General features: G+C 40.6%; 1 protein-coding gene across 1 annotated transcript in view; it reads left to right on the plus strand.

Annotated features, from left to right (window-relative positions):
* Positions 1 to 8,864: 8,864 nt before the first annotated feature.
* The window catches only part of SPAG17 (sperm associated antigen 17), a 184,328-nt gene continuing 175,703 nt past the window's right edge, over positions 8,865 to 17,489 (plus strand). The window contains exons 1-3 of the mRNA XM_057310745.1: positions 8,865 to 8,993; positions 14,305 to 14,445; positions 15,063 to 15,146. Coding sequence (XP_057166728.1) covers positions 8,865 to 8,993; positions 14,305 to 14,445; positions 15,063 to 15,146 — 354 coding nt within the window. The remainder of the gene's footprint in view (positions 8,994 to 14,304; positions 14,446 to 15,062; positions 15,147 to 17,489) is intronic.

Consider the following 17,489-nt stretch of genomic DNA (forward strand, 5'->3'; position numbering starts at 1 on the left):
CTTCCCCAGATTTGGGGACAGAATTACCCTTTCATTATCTTCTGAAAGTTTTCCCCATTTTCATTTCTTATCCTATTTTGCTATTGACACCTTCCTCTTAATCCTCCTTCCTCCATCCATCATCTGTTTCAGAGAAGGCAGAGAGTGGTCCTTGACACAGAAACATCCCTTCGGATGTTAGTAATTCCCTTAGGGAAATTACTTAGTGCTTTATGAATTTCCAGAATATAAGATAGGCCCATCCCAAAATATAACTTTTGAAATGCATTCCAGAGGAAAATATAATTTTCTTTTTCTTTCTTTCTTTTTCTCTCTTTCTCTCTCTCTCTCTCTCTCTTTTTTAGAGAGAGGAGAGGAAGAGAGAGGGATAGGGCAGAGGGAAAAGGACAGAGAGAGTCTTAAGCAAGCTTCACACTCAGCATGGAGCTTGCTTCAAATTCTCTCTCTCCCTTTCCCTTTGCCCCTCTCCCCCAAAAAAACCAACAAAAATAAATAAATAAATAAATAAAAGAAGCTACAGCAATAGCAGGCAACTTATAGGAAATACAGATTCTCAGGCCCCACCCTAGATTTACTGAATCAGAGATTCAAGGGTAGAACCCTGTAATTTGTGCTTTATCAAGCGTGAGTCTGATGCACACTAATGTTTAAAACATACACTAATAGAGTGATCACAATGTATGTAACTATATTACTAGCATAGTACTAAATAGTATTGACAGTGAGTTTTTATAGGCAGACAGAGGACATAAAGATCACTATTGGGCTGGGACAAATGAAGCATGGGCTGGGACAAATGAAGCATCCCCTGGAAGGAAGGCATTCTGTATAAAAGAACCAGGTGAGCAGAGAACTGGGAAAACAAATGGCATATTTATGATATACAGTTAACCACCAACGAGACTCTGTATTAGGTTCTTTTCACACACCATCATGGCTAACCCTCACAAACACCCTAAAAATATTATTCCTATTTAAATGAGAAAGTTGAAGCTCAAGAATTTGCAGAGAACAATTTGCCTGAACTGTGAGAGTTTAGAAAAGTAATGGTTGATATGGTATTAAATATACATGAGGAAGGAAATGTAAAGAGCTTTGAGTTCCTGTCCTCAGAGTCTGGACTATATCATATCCCATTGGAGTCCAAGAATTAGACAATTAAAATAAATTCTGTGAAGGAAGAGTGAAATGATGAATTTGATGTCTTAGGAAAATTAACAGGTTGGAGATAGAAGAACCTGGAGGCTTGAATAGACCCTGTAGAAGGTGTTTTCAATAGTCCAGATTCAAGGTAGTTATAGATTGAACTGGGGGAATAGCCATGAGAGTAAAAAGGAAGGGGCAGATTCAAGAAACTCTGGGAAGAAAGTAACTGTAGTTGCCTATCCAAGAGGAGAATGGGAAAGGATTTGAAGTTACGATGATTGGGAGAAATGCAAAGTCTCGGAAACAGACAAATTCAGCAGAATGAACTTAGATGATTTTTACTGGTTTTGATAGGGGAGATTTTGTTTGTTTTGTTTGTTTTTAGGATACAAAGAGGCAAAGAGCTCAGTTTTTAGACATGCTGACTTTGAGATGATGGTAGTACATCAAAGTAGAAATGTTCATCAGGAAGTCAAAAATAAGCTCACGGTCCATGGTTGGAAACATAAACTTAGGGGTTGTTGGTAGAGAGAAAGTAGTGGATGCCGTGGGAGCAGCTAAAATATTCAATAGAGAGTATGTGCCAGGAGAAGAACAGGTTAAGAACAGAATTCTGTGGAATATCTAAAAGATCCTCATGTATGAAACAGAAAGAAAAGAAAGAGCCTGATGGTCAGAGTTGGAATGACCAAAGGAGTAAAGACAGAATGAGGACAGGGTGGAATCCTGGAAGTTAGATCAAGGAGAAGGGTAAATTCTCCCACCTATGGAGACATAGGGAGAATAGGGAGAGACAACCATACTTGGTGATGAGGACATCATTAGTGACCTTCAAAGATGAAATTTCAATAGGGTGGGTGGTGGTGGGTAATGGTGGTCAGGAAGGGAGTTGGAAATAAGACTACAGGATTTAAGAACATGGGGCTTATCAGGATATGGGAGCCTTAAGTATAGGTCACATGTTCTGGGGAGTTCAATCATGAAGAAAAGAAGATCGGATGGGAAATTGTTAGTAGGAAGACTGGAATTAGGTAAAGATAGTTATCTAAGTGTGAAATACCATAGAGAGGAAAGGGGAAAAAGGGCTGGAAAACTGGAGAGGGAGAGATGGGAGAATGGAAGGAACAAAGTTATAGACAAGGTCAAAGGAAAGTGGGTCATTGGCTCTAGAACAGCAGAGAAGGGTCAGAATCTTCCTTAGCCTAAGCAAAAGGAGCAAGTTCTTGAGACTCGCGAAGGATGTATTGAGATGAAATATGAACAGGGGAGGAAACCTAAGCAAGAAAGTCTTGCTTCTCTGAGGCAGTGGAAGTGAGGCCACTGTGTAGACAGCAAAGAGACAAGCAGGAGACATAGTCAAAGAATTCCTTCTGCTATTTCTTCAAGTGACATCTTCCCATGAAACTTTTTCTAAGACACGGGGAGAGATGTGGTTTAGTAAAATGCGTATCACCTTACATTGTGACTTTCATACATACATCTGTCTCCCCTACTAGACTGTGGATCTTTTGAAAGCAGACCTCTTTACAGATTTTCTAAAGAGCAGACAAGCTCAAAGGATAATATAATAAGCACATTTGTACCATGGAAAATTGTATCATGAGAAATTGACAACTGTTAGTTTGCTGGCTCTTTTTTTTTTTAAGTAAACACCAAAACAACAACGACAACAACAACAACAAAAACCCTGAAAACTTTGTCCTTACTGTCATCCCCTGTTCCATCCCTTTTTCTCTCTTCCCAGAAACAAACTCTATCAAGAATTTGATGTATATCCTTTCAGCCTACCTATGTACCTGTTTATCTATATCCATGAATAATACATAGTATTGTTTACTGTATGTTACTGTACGATGACTTTTTAGTTCCATTTTCTATTACCAATCCTGCATTTTTTAAAAATTTTTTATTATGTTATGTTATTCACCATACAGTACATCCCTAGTTTTTGATGTAGTGTTCCATGATTCATTGTTTGCATATAACACCCAGTGCTCCATGCAATACGTGCCCTCCTTGATATCCATCACCGGCCTAGCCCAATCCCCCATTCCCCTCCCTTCTGAAACCCTCAGTTTGTTTCCCAGAGTCCATAGTCTCTCATATTTCATCCTGCAATTTTTTTTATTCCACATTGTGTTTTGGAAGTCTTCCATGTTGAAATATACAGATTTAGTTCATTTCTTTTAATTGCTTTTATTTATTTTTGCATCCTCCCTTTCGAGGGCAGCACATACAACATAGGTACCCACATAGTAAATGTTAATTATTAGTGAATAAATTAGGATGAACAATATAATAATTAAAATGAATACACTGCACAGTGCTTTATAGCTAGGAAATACTTCTATAAATAATCTCTTTTCACTTGTGTATCGTCTTTCCCAGGCTGATGTGGTTTAGGGATAGTGATTATGCCCTATGCCTATACATCCTATTCCTAATGCCCATTTCAATGTTTGGCACTTAGTAACTCCTCAGTAAATATTGGTTGAATGAATGACTCTCTGCTATAAACATTGTATTACTACAGTCCAGATTCTGAGTACCTGAATGTTTTTCCAAGCCCATGTGGTTGGAATCAGGACTAATAACCAGGTTTTCTGATACTAAAACCAGTGCTCTTTTTATTACACCATTGAAAGACCTATTGTAGGGACTATATTAGGGAATCAATAGGAGAGGAATAATTATAATGAATTACTGCCCTGATATAACCAATAAATAGACCCCATGTACTTGTGTAATTGGAGAAAATTAATAACCATATCCAGATTGAGGGCTTGAAATTTATCATAATCATTAACTTGGAATATTTAGTCACATGGTCCTTACACGAGTTTCATATGGTAAAGGAGATATGTGAATTATGAGGGCATATAGTGTTGCAGGAATGAAGAAATGAGCAGGAAGCAGTTTCACTCAAATAGAACTGCTCTTGCTAAGGTCACTGGTAACCTTCTAATTGCCTTTGACGATATACACCGCTCCTCCCCTGACTTCAGTGACGCCCTCCCTCCTGACTCTCCTCCACCCCAATTTCTCGTCAGCCTCCCAAGAAACTCTTCCCTAAAGCAGTGGCATTGGTGTGAAGATCTGAAGAAAGTCATGAGCGCTCTAGGAAAAAGATCTCAAGAACTGCCTCAGACAGTCACCCATGCTTTATTCTGCCCTCCCGCCAGGACTGACTGATACTGCTGAATTCTTTTTTTTTTTTTTAATGATTTTTTATTATATTATGTTAGTCACCATACAGTACATCCCCGGTTTCCGATGTAAGGCTCGATGATTCATTAGTTGTGTATAACACCCAGTGCACCATGCAATACGTGCCCTCCTTACTACCCATCACCGGTCTATCCCATTCCCCCACCCCCGGTCTATCCCATTCCCCCACCCACTGCTGAATTCTTTTTACCCTTTGTCAGCCTGGTGGTCTTACCCCAGTTTTCTCACAGAGACACATCTCCACCACCTCTTGCCTTCATTGAGAAACTCCTGATTCCTGGGAGGCTGGGAAAGTCAAGATCGTTGCATGATGCCAGCTCTGGAAAGCTGCAAATTCTAATTGCTTTGATGGGCCCATCAGAGCAACTGGGGCCGTTAAGCAGCCTGAACAAAGGAAAGGTCTCTTAAGAAACTTCTTGTGAAACATAAACACTGTTTGCTTACTTTTCAAACTCCTGTCTTAGTTGGTTTTGTGTAACCACTACAGTTTCTTACAGCAGAGACATTTAATCACACTGATTTAATAAAGGCGTGCTGAGTGGAACTGCTGCTCATTTCTTATTGAATTAAGGCAGAGCACAGATTCCCGAGCACGCTTTTGCTCAAGGTGCACCCTCATATCTTTTCTGAGAGAACCTCTGGGAGTTTTCAGATTGACCCATCATTCCCTATGAGCATGATCGACCTTGGGTATCTAGAAGATCTGGCATTGCCCCAGGACCATCTTTGGATGCCCCTTCTTCCCCGCATCATAATTTGGTGGCTGAAATTTTGGCATTTCTTGGGTATTTCATTGAATTGGCGGGAGAATAAGGTAGAGTGTTTATAATCAAGACAGTCTTATATCCTTGTAGTAGTCAGAAGTGTCCTTGGAGCTTCTGTACTCACTCTAGATGGATGTAGAAATTAAACTCCAACAGTGGCTAAAAAAAAAAAACCAAACAAACAACAAAAAAACCAAACCAAAACAAAACAAACAAAACAAAACAAACAAAAAACTCCATCAGTGGCTGTGTGGTAAACAAATGGTAAATGAGGACACTTGAATTAAGTGCAAGGAAATGAGTTGTCCATGACACATAACTAACCAAAAAGCAGCTATGGGGCATAAATGATTCATTAGAAAGAGTACTGGCTGGTTATTTGTTTCCTCTGAGCAGTCCCAGTGCCAAGGTTATACAAATTTATGGAACATACCACAATATTCAGTGGATATATGACATTTAAAAATAGAGAAATGAAGGTGGGGGGAAAAATAAAAACCAAAGAAAAGGGCTACAATAGGGTAATAATGAGCTAATATTGAGTCTTGAAAATACGTCTTAATTTTTAATGTGGGAGATAGTAACTCAACACTGAAGAGACTTGAGGGAGGGACAAGAGGGTCTCATGTCTGAGGATGGAGTTGATGAAAGGTTGTAGCCTTTAATATCTGATGATGAAAAGAGACCTCCTTTCTTTGGGTGAGTCCCTGATTCCAATTTTACATTTGTGGAGCAATTAGCAGGACTCCTCTTAGCTTTGCTTGGCCTCCTCCGTTAGAAGAATGCCTCTGATATGTAATATTTGTTTGAAAACCCAAAGAAGCTTGTTTCCTTTTGAGGTTTGCCTTACTTTTTATGTTCTGAAGTTCATTTTGGACCTCAGATTTTGCTCCAAGCAATAAAACTGGTTGGATTGTACGAACATAATGGAGCCGTAATTTTAGCCAACTGTTGGGGGTGGGGAGATAGTTAAGGTGTGTAGTGGTTTCTGTGGTTTCTCTGTGGAGTAGAATTCCCTACAAAGCTTTTCCATGTGGTGTTTTAATAGCTGTCTTAAAACTCTCTGATGTATGGAGCAAAACCAAATTAGGCTCATGTGCTAGATTGGTGGGATGGGCCGAGGACTCTGAAAAACGGAAGAAAAACAATCAAACAGCCAAGCTCAGAGGCTAAACCATCCAAAGAAGATCTGCAGGACATATCCATATTCAAAATTGAAGAAGTGATCACCTCTTTTAACCCATCTTTGCAGAACTTTCTAAGGGAAATACTATTTCCCTTACACACATTAATATTTTACCTTTGCACAGTACTTTACAATGTGCAAAATGATCCTAGGTGTATTTGTTTACTAGAGACCAGCAAAAACTTTTGGAAGGTTATATTATTAGATCCATTTTTACAAGTGAGGAACTGAGTCACAAAGGTAGGCCCAAGGTCATTTGTCTAAGAAACCGCAGAGGGAGAATTTGACAGTACTTCAAAGCTCTGTGTCTTTTGCACCAGAACTTCAATTATTTTAATCAGTGATCATATTTAATATTTGTGAAGACAAGGAAAACCAGCCAGATAGCATGTGCATGCACAGTGAAGATATTTCTGGACTGCTGTGTTCTCATCAGTGAACAGAAGACATTACGGTGTTGTCTCTCTATCAAAGGAATATGCTCTTTGTTTAATTCAAACATTCAGTGATTCAGAGGCATAGTTCCTTCCAAAGTGCTGAGCGTACCTGATAAAATGCCACATACTTAGTTGTCATTCCCATACTAAACGTGTGTAAAAATTCTCTTTAGTGTGTGGTTTTGGCTGCTAAGTTCAAGAGACATTTATTGAATGCTACTATATGCCAGGCCCATGGGCAAAGTAGGAGGTTGTTGAGGTGATATGACTCTAGGGGAGCCTTTTCCACTGGCCCAGACCACTGCTAACATACCCCCATTAGCAGGGCATCCCTTTGAGTTAGTCCAGGAGTTGCTCGGATTCTTTTCTGAAAATGCAGATAGCACGGAGAGAAAAAATATTTTAAGACAGCTCCAGTCACTAATGCTGAGGGGTCTGTTTATTTATCTAGTTAACAAATCAAGAATTAAGTCCCTGAGCTGAATAGGAGGTGATGCGGATAGATTGTATTCAATGCAGGGGAAGGGGATGCTGAATTCTAGCCCTGTAAGGGGCCCAGGGGAGCCAGAATATAGCAACAGGCCAGGGAGCCTGTCTTATCTGGAGAAAGAGGTGCCCAAACACTCTCTACCAAAAATAAACTTTACTCACTTTGCTTTTGTTTTTAAGAACTAGCCCTGCCTGGTATCTGTGTTTTAAGTCTGCATCCACAAAATTAATCAGATTAATATTTGCAAGTCAAATACCAAGCGTGTGATCCGTGTTCTTATTTTTTTAAGCCAGTGAGCTGGTCTCTGTCTCTAGTAAGAATTAGTGCAGTGCAGCTGTCGTCCCCCAGACCTCTGTGTGGCCACCTTGGAGCTCACCGTCTCCTTAGTCAGCTCCACACTTTTCCCCTGACTCAAACCCTTGTCTCTTTCACCATTGGATGTGGGTCGGTGTCTCAACCTGGCCTCTACCGAGCACAAAATCACTTAGAGCTCCCTTCTGCCACACACTCACATTTTTCCCCATAGCTCTAACAATTATATACCTTTAGAATTTTAAACATAGTATGTTCATGACTTTTGCTCTCTCTTCCAAGCACCTAAATATTTTAGAAATATAGCAGGTAATAAGTTTATCACTGTCAAAGACCAAGTTACTCTACAAATTGACTGTCATTCAAATGAAGAGTTTCTTTTTCATGATACAACTGTTGATACTCTGTTTGGTTTTTTTTCTTGATTCACTCATAAGTTCTCCACACTTGGAACAGTGTGTATGGAATAACCATCTTTGTTTTAACAACTACCAAGAGCAGAAGCCCCCCACCAACGATAATATTCATAATGGCTATGATCATTCCTAGGTGCTGTGCTCTGAAGGGCTTTCTATAGGTTTTCTCATTCTATCTTCACAACAATCCCATGAGGCAGGTACTGTCGTTATCCTCATGTATACATGGGGCACAGAGAAGTTAAGTAATTTGCCCAAGGACACGCAGATGGTACATTGAAATTTGAATTCAGGAAGTCTGCCTCCTGAGCCCAGGCTCTTAATCACTATGTCAAAATGACCTTTTCCAACAGGTCATGGAAGTGTGAGGAATTTTACCATCTGTGGGTGAGGGGTACTTGGGGACCCTCCCCCAGGAGGCAGTGGTCCCAGTGACTCAGATGCCTGAGTGGGAAAGTAGCCCCGAGATGGTCAGGAGAAAAGGAGAGCCTTGGAGTAGGCTGCCCCTTCTCCTCCCATAGTAGCCTCTCTGTCCTTACCTTGTCACCTGCTTTTCATAGAGCCCATTTTGAAAGATAGTGTTTAAGGCTGAGTCCCACCCAAAGCAGCATCCATCAGCAGACAGTATCACTTCCCCCACCATGCGCTGCTGAACAGGTATGGGAGTGGGGAATGTGACAGGTGGATAGAATCTGCTTTGCCGTCAATATTTTCCCTGAGACAGTCTTCACTGTTTCATTCAGTCATTCCTAAGTCAGTCTTAGACACACGGGCCTTCCTGGGAAGGGAGCTGTGACTTGCTGCTAAACGTTTTAACAACCTGTTCTCCAAGGCAAAGCTCTAATTTGTGGCACTTGGCATTGCTGTAGCTTCAACACTTCCGCCATGGTGGATTTCACGGTATCAACGCAACCTCACCGGCCAGAGCCCGGAAGTGCGGGGGCAGTCAGATCCAGCACACTCCTGATGGAGGGGAAGATTAGGATGGAGGGGGTAGTGACGTTGCTGCAGGAGGCAAGTGTCAGGCTCTTATTTGGCACATCTGGCAGATTCTGGATCTAGACCCCTGATACCGTGTGCAGCTTCTGTCTCTCCTCTCTCCCCACCCCACCCCTTTATGCTCTCGCCATGAGAATTTCGGAGGCACCTTGAAGGAGAAAGGAATCACAGAACTTGCAGCCTGGAGGCAGTTAGGTGAAGGGGAAGAAGGAGCGGGCCATTGAGTTCCCTCTTGTTGGGTGACAGGAGACAGTAGGAAGGAACGAAAAGGAGGAATGGTTTTATAGCCAATGCACGTTTGTATGTGAGCCTTGGCTTTCCCCTCTTCAATGGAAGAGCTGCTTCCTTTCCTTACCATCTGGTTGCTTGTCTGAGCTACGCCCAGGAAACCTTTCTTGGCAGAGGAATGGCTGCAGGTCCTAACTCCTCACACCCTTGTCACTGATGCCTGGCAGAAATCATGTTGGATCAGAGACAGCCCGTTTTCCTCCCAAAAAGAGCTGTGGGCTCTATATGTGCTGCCCAGTTTCCTGATACGCTACGTTCTAGAGCTTTATGATTTTCGGGGTCAAAATCCTCAGTGTCCAAGCACATTCTCTGTTGCTTTAAAATACTGATCAACAGTTGTTTATAGGGAGAGCCTTGCTTTATTTCCTATTTCTCTGCTGGGCACCATGAGGTACAAAAGCGATCAAACAGAATTTCTGACTTAAAGAGCTTATAATCTAGTTGAGAAAATGTGACAGCCACATGAACTAATTCCTAAATAAGGAGCCGTTCTAATAGTATGATGACAATGCGTCAAGCTATAGTATTTATAATAAATTGTGAGGAATCGATCATTAAAGAAGAATCTATAATAAGAAATTGTTTAGTAAAGGCAGTCAAAGCAGTTAGATGACCGCACATCCTGGGCGGTTGTATTGTTCCTGTTTATTAGATAACAATGCGCACCCATTTTTAATCTCTATTCCCAACTCATTTTATAGTTATAACCCCTTTTTAACAAATACGATTATAGCAGCCAGTTCTATGTAATAAAAATATTTCTTCTGCTGGCTAACAGCCCACACTAACACTCTTCGGCTGATGGAGATCCAAGACCCCTTTGAAGAGAAAACCTGGTATGAGACAGACAGTCACAAATCCCTCTCCGTTTGGCAGTGAATCTACTTGACAAGAAGGTCATCCTTGCAGCAGAGTATCCACAGAAAGTATAGGTTCACGTATCGGGACAGTTGTTAAAGAACTGCACAGAATTTGACTTTTTTAATGTTGAGCTGATTTGACTTGGGGCTTGTATACATCTTCTCCAAAGAAAAGTTGCGACTACTGTTGGTTCTTCGAGCTCCTCAGGGTGGGCTCAGCTCCGGGGAGCTGGCTGTGGGAATCTCATTTCAGGTCTTTGAGGGCAGCAGGCCCCGTGCCACACGCCAGCAAAGGCAGCAGAAGACAGCATGTGTGTCCTTGCCATTCCCCTCCCAGCTGATTCCTTGTGGTAATAGAAGGAAGCAGTCACCTTCCCCTCGTCCAAAAGCTACTTCTCACTTGTCTTAAAGGGTTGTTGTAATTATCTTAGAATATAGAAGTGCCTAAGTAAAATTTGGAGAGTTTGCAATGTATGAAAGAAAGGAGTCATAAATCTACCCTGTGTCTCTGGGACAGTAGGCGTGTGTGAGACAGCTGGGGTCTGAATACTTTCTTGCTTTGGAAGAGTAGTATGTCTGTGTTTGGGTTAAGACGCCCTCCTGCCAAGCTTCAATTAGGTGAGGCTGGTAAAGTAAATAAAGGGTAATGGATTGTGTCCATACATGACATCATTCCATCCTTTGAATGACTTTATCAATAATGGCTAGAAAGCAAGACTCAGCAATAACTGTGTCCGGTATATGCCTCCAGCCAGCGGAGAGCCGACTTCATTTCCTAAGGCTTTTGAGGTATGCCCAGACTGAAATCCTGTATCCTCCACCATCGGATACATCCAGTGTAGTTTTCCTAAAATTATTAATGTTTTCTTTGTCTAGGTTTATGCTAAGAGTTAACACAAACCTCTTGAGCTTTGCGAAACTCACCCACAGGTAGCCAGCACCTCAGGGCTCCCAAGTGTGATGACACAAATGTACACATCGTAGCTTCGTTTCTCACCCATCGTCCACATTTGTTTTCTCTATACTCACTTTGTCCTGCTGCCCTGCAAACCCAAATTTAAGGACTGTGTTTAACTGCATGTCGGGGTGGGATACATGATGGAGGGGTATTCTTAATAGCTTTTTTACCAAATCTGATTTGTGTCCCCGTTTTTCCAAAACAATTTCCTATTTCTAAAACTGCTGCCAGTTAGTGGAAATTTTGGAATCCGTAGTTATCCTGAAGTAGTAAGAGAAAGATTGATAAATTACATTTGCTGAGCATTGTTCATTTAACGGTTCTTCCTAATTAGACCCCAGAGCAATGACTTACTCTTCATTACTTGAATATTATGCATTTCCTGACATCTCGCTGCCCCCTAGTGCAGCATGCTAGTGAGTGCATCCTTCTCTGCAGACATTCTAGATTTGCATTACTGTCTGATCAGTCCATTTCATGCTTACCTGGCTTCTCTGGCAATGTGATTTGACATTAATCCATGACTCAGACAAAGTCCTTCATGGGTCCCGTTTTGCCAAGGAGATCTTATTCCAGGAGCAGGAGTTTGGGGGACTAACGAGTACAGAATGGAAACGGAGTCTCAGCTGGACTCGCCAGACCCCTTCCAGTGGAGAAACCGGGCCCAGAATTTTCAGTATAGTACCGTGAACAGGAGGAACAGATCTTGTGTTAAAGTGCATGCAGACCAAAGTAACAAGAACACTCGACTTGGAAAGAGACAAGCTCAGGAAATTTCCTTAACATCTTTGAGCCTTTTTAAAACTATCATTGATTTAAAAAAAAGAAAAAAAGAAAGAAACCTTAAGATGTCTTAAGGATTTACTCCATAATCTATTTTTGAAGGTTTTATACATTTAACATGTGATACAGATCTTCATCTATTATGTTTACTATGAATGAGGTAGCCATTAGCTGCAATTTAAGGATTATGGAAAGGCGTTCTGACCCCAAAGACTTGCTCTCAAAACTGTTCTAAAACGTTCACAAAATTGTAAGCCACGTATGTGGTCTCTATGAGGTTCTGCCATGATGACCTTGAACAAGTTGTTTGACTTCGTTGGGCCTCTGTTTTTCCATCTATAAAGTATTAGTGCACCTATTTAAAGGGATTACTCAGGGATTCAGTGAGATAACATATGCCTGGCACATGGCGGATTTCAATAATTGTTAGTTCCTTCCTCCTCCTCCCTTATTTTTTTCTGGTCTGAAATAGTCAACACCTGCCTTTGACACCAGATACTAATGGATAGGTGGTGGACTACAATACCCTTTTTCTGATTTGCCCCCCAAACAGTGGAGAGGCAACCCCTCCTTGTCACCATTAGCTTTCAAATCCTGGCAAAGACATTTGCAGCAGGGAGGGGGTAAGGTAGAGGAGGTCGTTAAAATCTTCAGTGTGGGAAAATGTAACTGATGGGAAGTTTGGGGTATTGCCTGTTTAGGAACCATGTGTACTTTATTGTGAGAATATAAGAGATTGTCCTCTTTCAATGATTATAGTTGCAGTTTTGACTGTGGGAGCAGACGAAAGAAAAGAAGGGCATCCAATATGGGAAAGGTCGTTTCGTGATAGCAGAATTTTTTCCCAAAAGAATACATTATAAATGTCATACTTACTTTTCAGAGTCAGAATATTTTAGAAAAACAGATGCTCAGTCTTCCTATGGTGATTTAGCAAACAAACAGAAAAGTTCTTAAACTCAGTGTAACAGATGGAAACGCATCGAGCCACATTGACATGTGCACACACACACACACACACACACACACACACACACACACACTTTGTAGGTAAAATACACATTTTTATGCTTTCATTTGTGGTTTTTGTTTTGAACTGAAAATTGGGGGGGGGTTGTTAGGTAGTTAGCAAGTTTTCATGGAGAGAAGTAAGAGACATTTAAGGATACTGATTATTTGATGGTGAGGAGGAATTTGCACTAAGGTCTTTTCTCCCACCTATACCCTAGTTCTGTCATCACCCTGACCATGGCTGGACAGAAACCAGAGAGAACCACAGAAAATTATGCATTTCATTACATTTGTGTAAAATCTCTTCACATCATCTTAGACATTGTTTTGGAATCCACCAACAGGGAGTTTTACCCTATTTGAGTCAGATCTCTAGAGGGACGTTAAATTTTGCCCTGCCCAATCCCTTCATGCTATAAATGGGGAAAGTAAGGCCCAGCCAGGTCCCATGGCTAGGCTGCCCTCCCTTATTATTGATTTCTCTTTCCAAATGCCTTTATTGTGTTCATTTGTTCCATTTCCCCATACAACTGTTAGCGTGCAAAAGCCATAGGCCTGGTATTCGTGACTCTGACTCTCAGCACCACACAGCCAGCCCGTAATTCAATAAATTCCCTTCTTAATCTCCAGGGAACTGCTTCTTCCCAAGAGAAATTATCATTATAATAGACAAAAAAGGGGGATTATTGAAAGAGAATATTGTCTTTAATAACATTTCTTTAAATTATTTGACGCAACATTTCGTGTCCAAGTGTAATTTTTTAGCCTACGTCCTGGGAAGGGAAAGGACTCATTTGTGAATTAGCAATGAGATTCTTGTGTTACACGAGGAGGAAAAGATGTGTTCTAGTTCTGTGCTTTACAAAAACTCTGGGGATTACATTTTTACCCCATATAAAGGCCCATTTGGCAACTCATTCAATTACCCGACGTTCAACAAGTACTGATAAGCTCCTCCCGTGCCTCTGGCACTATTTAGAGTCTTAGCATGTATCAGGGAACAAAAACAAAGATTTCTGCTTTCAAGATTATATCTTAGTATATATTTGTAACATATGAATGAACTATTTCTTCCCAGGACCAACTTATTCTTGGACAGCATTCTACTGAAAGCATGTCATTTTTTAAACGCTGTCTTCCTTAACATGAAAGGTCTAGTTTCTCAAGAAAATGTTTTTTTTTTTTTTTGTCAAGTTGCATGAAATTTGGCACAACACTGCCGCCTTGCGGCTACTTGAGTCAGGAATTTACATACACTATGTGGTCAGCTCTTATCTTTTAAGGTAAAGTTTAAAGGGAAAATTATCTTGTTTTAGTGGAAACCTTTGACACAAAATTACCTACCCAGGAGTATCTAGAATTTAATTCCTTCTATTGTCTTGTTTTGTTTTGTTTTGTTTTGTTTTGTTTTGTTTTGTTTTAACAGAATGATTGGAAGGGCTCCATCGCTTTTGTAGTTGGAAACCGAATTGAGGATGATGTTCTCATCCGAGCCCTCACCCTTGCTGTCCAGGTCCCTCAGCGGAAATCCTTCAGTATCGTGTCCTGGCAAGACATTCTCCAGCAGGTACCTGTCCCTTCCCACTCTAGGCCCCGTGAAGACTTTTGTGCTTAAAATGATAGAATAAAATAACAAAATAAATGCAACTATCATATCCTTGGGCTGTTTGGTAAATTGGGGTGGATTATTTTAAACAAAACTTAGCTAGAATAAATTTGTGTTGTTTAACCCAGAAGAGTTATTTTGGCCCATTATTTAGGCCCATTTTAGGCCCTTTCAGCACTCATTCATTTAACAAAATTCCTGTGGCCATACCAGGCTCCATGCTAGGCTCTCTGAGGAATGATTTATTCAATAAAATATTTAATAATAGTAAAAGACTAAACTATTTGCTGTTTCAGGGTAGTCCATAGCAAGAAAAATTAAGTCTACAGAGAAACCTAGCTGTCAGAGGACAGCGAGGAATGACCACATAGAAAAGTCCTGTCAGCTGACCTATACTCAGACGATTACTAACAGCTTACCAAAGTGACTATAAATATTTTGCCTAGTTAGTGAATATCTCTTCCTTGCTAGGTTTCTTAACCCTTCAAGCCACCTAGGTATTTGAAAGTTACTTATATCTAAGTATTCTTTAAGTATGCCTTTCTTTTTCATTATAGATGAATTTAATTTTCTTACAGATCGATGAATCAAATGCATTTCTCGGAACTCCATCTAAAAAGGCAAAGAAACCTCTAGGCAGTAGCGTTCCCTTGTATTATGAGGTAGGTGAACATCTTCATTGAAGAGATTTTTGTAACTTTTAGAAAATGAGAATTGAAGTAATAATCTTATAGTCACTTCAAAAAGAAATTTTTAAATTCATTCTTTGAAAGCAAATTCTTGCTCCTCATTGGAGCTGCCTGATGGTAGGCACTTAAAAAATCTGCCTTGCTTCTAACAAAATCCCTTTCTAGGAATAAAATTGTCCTAGATTGTCTACACCATCGCTGTATCCAATTAAAGACTATAAATCAGAAATTTTTATATACAAAAGAATTGGGTCATAATTTTTCATGGTAATTCTTGAGTGTGTGATGGTATTAAAGGGAGTTGTATGACTAGTGTATTACAAAGTGTTAGTTTCACCAAAGGAACAATGTAAAAATGCCCCCAGAAAGTGTTCCCTGAACGAGACAGAGACACAGCTGTTATAATTTTCCATCAGTCTATGAGATTTGGGCATATTTTCCATCTTACTTTAACCAACATGAAAATAATGACAATTTTTAGGTCGGTAGTCCTTTCTGTTTCTAGCAGATGCTTAACACAAAAGTCTGGCCTGGCTGACCATTGGGTTTATGCAAAGACTTAGAACTCATGCTCAGTACAAGGGGATTGCCTCTCATGCTGCCTTGTTAATATCTAATTTACAGCTCGCAAGAAGCTATAAAAATTCAGTGATTAATTAGAATATCATTTAAAATTTGTCAGGCACTGTTTTATGGCTCTTCAGACTGAAAGCATAAAGATTTTTGGATCTTTCTAAGACAAACTTGTTTGCACTTTATTTCAGTGATCTAATAAAGTTTTTATGTGTCTCAGGTCTTGGATGATTTCCTAATGGGCTCTTTAGTATTGCCTGAGTACTATCTGAACAAGTTTCATTGGGTTTATTTATGCTTGACAATAGTGTGGATTTTACAGCATTAACTCTTATTCCACCGCTCTCACTATTACGAAAAAGTGATTCTGTGCTTTTGGAGTCAAATAACATACCTTCTACCTTTTGTTATGGTGTTCTAAATGTGTCTGCTCCAGTTGAAACTCTATGTGATACCTGGATTTAAAATATTGGAAGTTTTCTTCTGAAGTAGCCATAGAAATCCCTGTCCAATTCTCGGGCCTGGGACCAATTAGCCCCCCAAAGGACTCTTTCTTCTTCAAAGATGCTCAGTAAAAATCAGAGATGATAACAGGCCAGTTTTGATGTCTAATCTGGACAGACATTTTGACTTGGATGTGGGATAGCACAATGTTACAATTGCAGAGTTCAGTAAGAAAGCCATTCCTCTCCAATATGTGCTGTGACTCTGGGTCGTGATTCCTTCACTCAGGGGAGGTCCATTTCACATCTGGCTCTACCACATTCTTCCGGTGGAGCATTTGGGCAATAAGCCTCCCACACCCACTCACATACCCTTTCCTGAATGGTTCCAGAAGAAAAGGGAAGGCAGGATGAGCACCACGGAGATTGGACCTTGGGTATACCAGACATACATCAACATCAATTTGCTTCAGTAAAAACAGATATAGAACACAAAACAAAGTCAGGCTCCTGATCAGCGTCAGCCAAGGACAGAATGCACATCTGGAGAAGAGGGTGCATTTCCAATCTCAGTTCCTTCACCCTTAGGACCTGTTCAGGAACTCAGTTACTTGGTACCTCATCCCAAGTGAGTTGAAAAGCTGCAGTAGGCAGTGCCTACTGAGAACCCCAAGGCGGTTGTGATTGTGAGTGGTGACCATGAAAGAGGCCCAGACCCAAACACTTTTGGGACTCGCAAACTTTTAAGGCTCATGAGTCTGTTTCTGCTTGAAGTCTTGCACAGGCTATAGCAACTAGGACACTTGCCGCAGTTAAACTCCTCAGAAGCCTCTTTGGGAAGTCTTTTATTTTCTTTCTCAAAGGAAACTCTGCACTGGGGAAGAAAAGGTAATCTAAGAAAGTTGTTTATGTTGCATGCGAAATTCGTAGAGTTCTGTATCCTCCATTTTGGAGGGAGAATTCAAGGTAGATGCTGTGAAGGCCATACCCTTAACATTTACTTCTGTTTGTAGGCTACTCTCATTGGCCTTAAATCAGAGCCTAGTCGTTCTCACTTTAAACATAGTTCTAACCAGTTTGGCTTTCTGGTTTCCTTGCCTGCAGTCAATTAGGAACAGCAAATTAAAGTGAAATGTCACCATAGTGCAGTTCATCCATGAGTAGTAAAACAGCGTCAGAACCACATTACATATTTGCAATAACGACTTGAAATGTCTGGGCTAGCAAAGACCGCATTCCTAAGTGGTTTGCTCAGGCTTTCACTTGGATGGCTTGGTGTTGTGTACACATAGCCTCGTTT

The sequence above is a fragment of the Ursus arctos genome, unplaced genomic scaffold (assembly GCF_023065955.2).
Source record: "Ursus arctos isolate Adak ecotype North America unplaced genomic scaffold, UrsArc2.0 scaffold_12, whole genome shotgun sequence".
NCBI lineage: Eukaryota > Metazoa > Chordata > Mammalia > Carnivora > Ursidae > Ursus > Ursus arctos.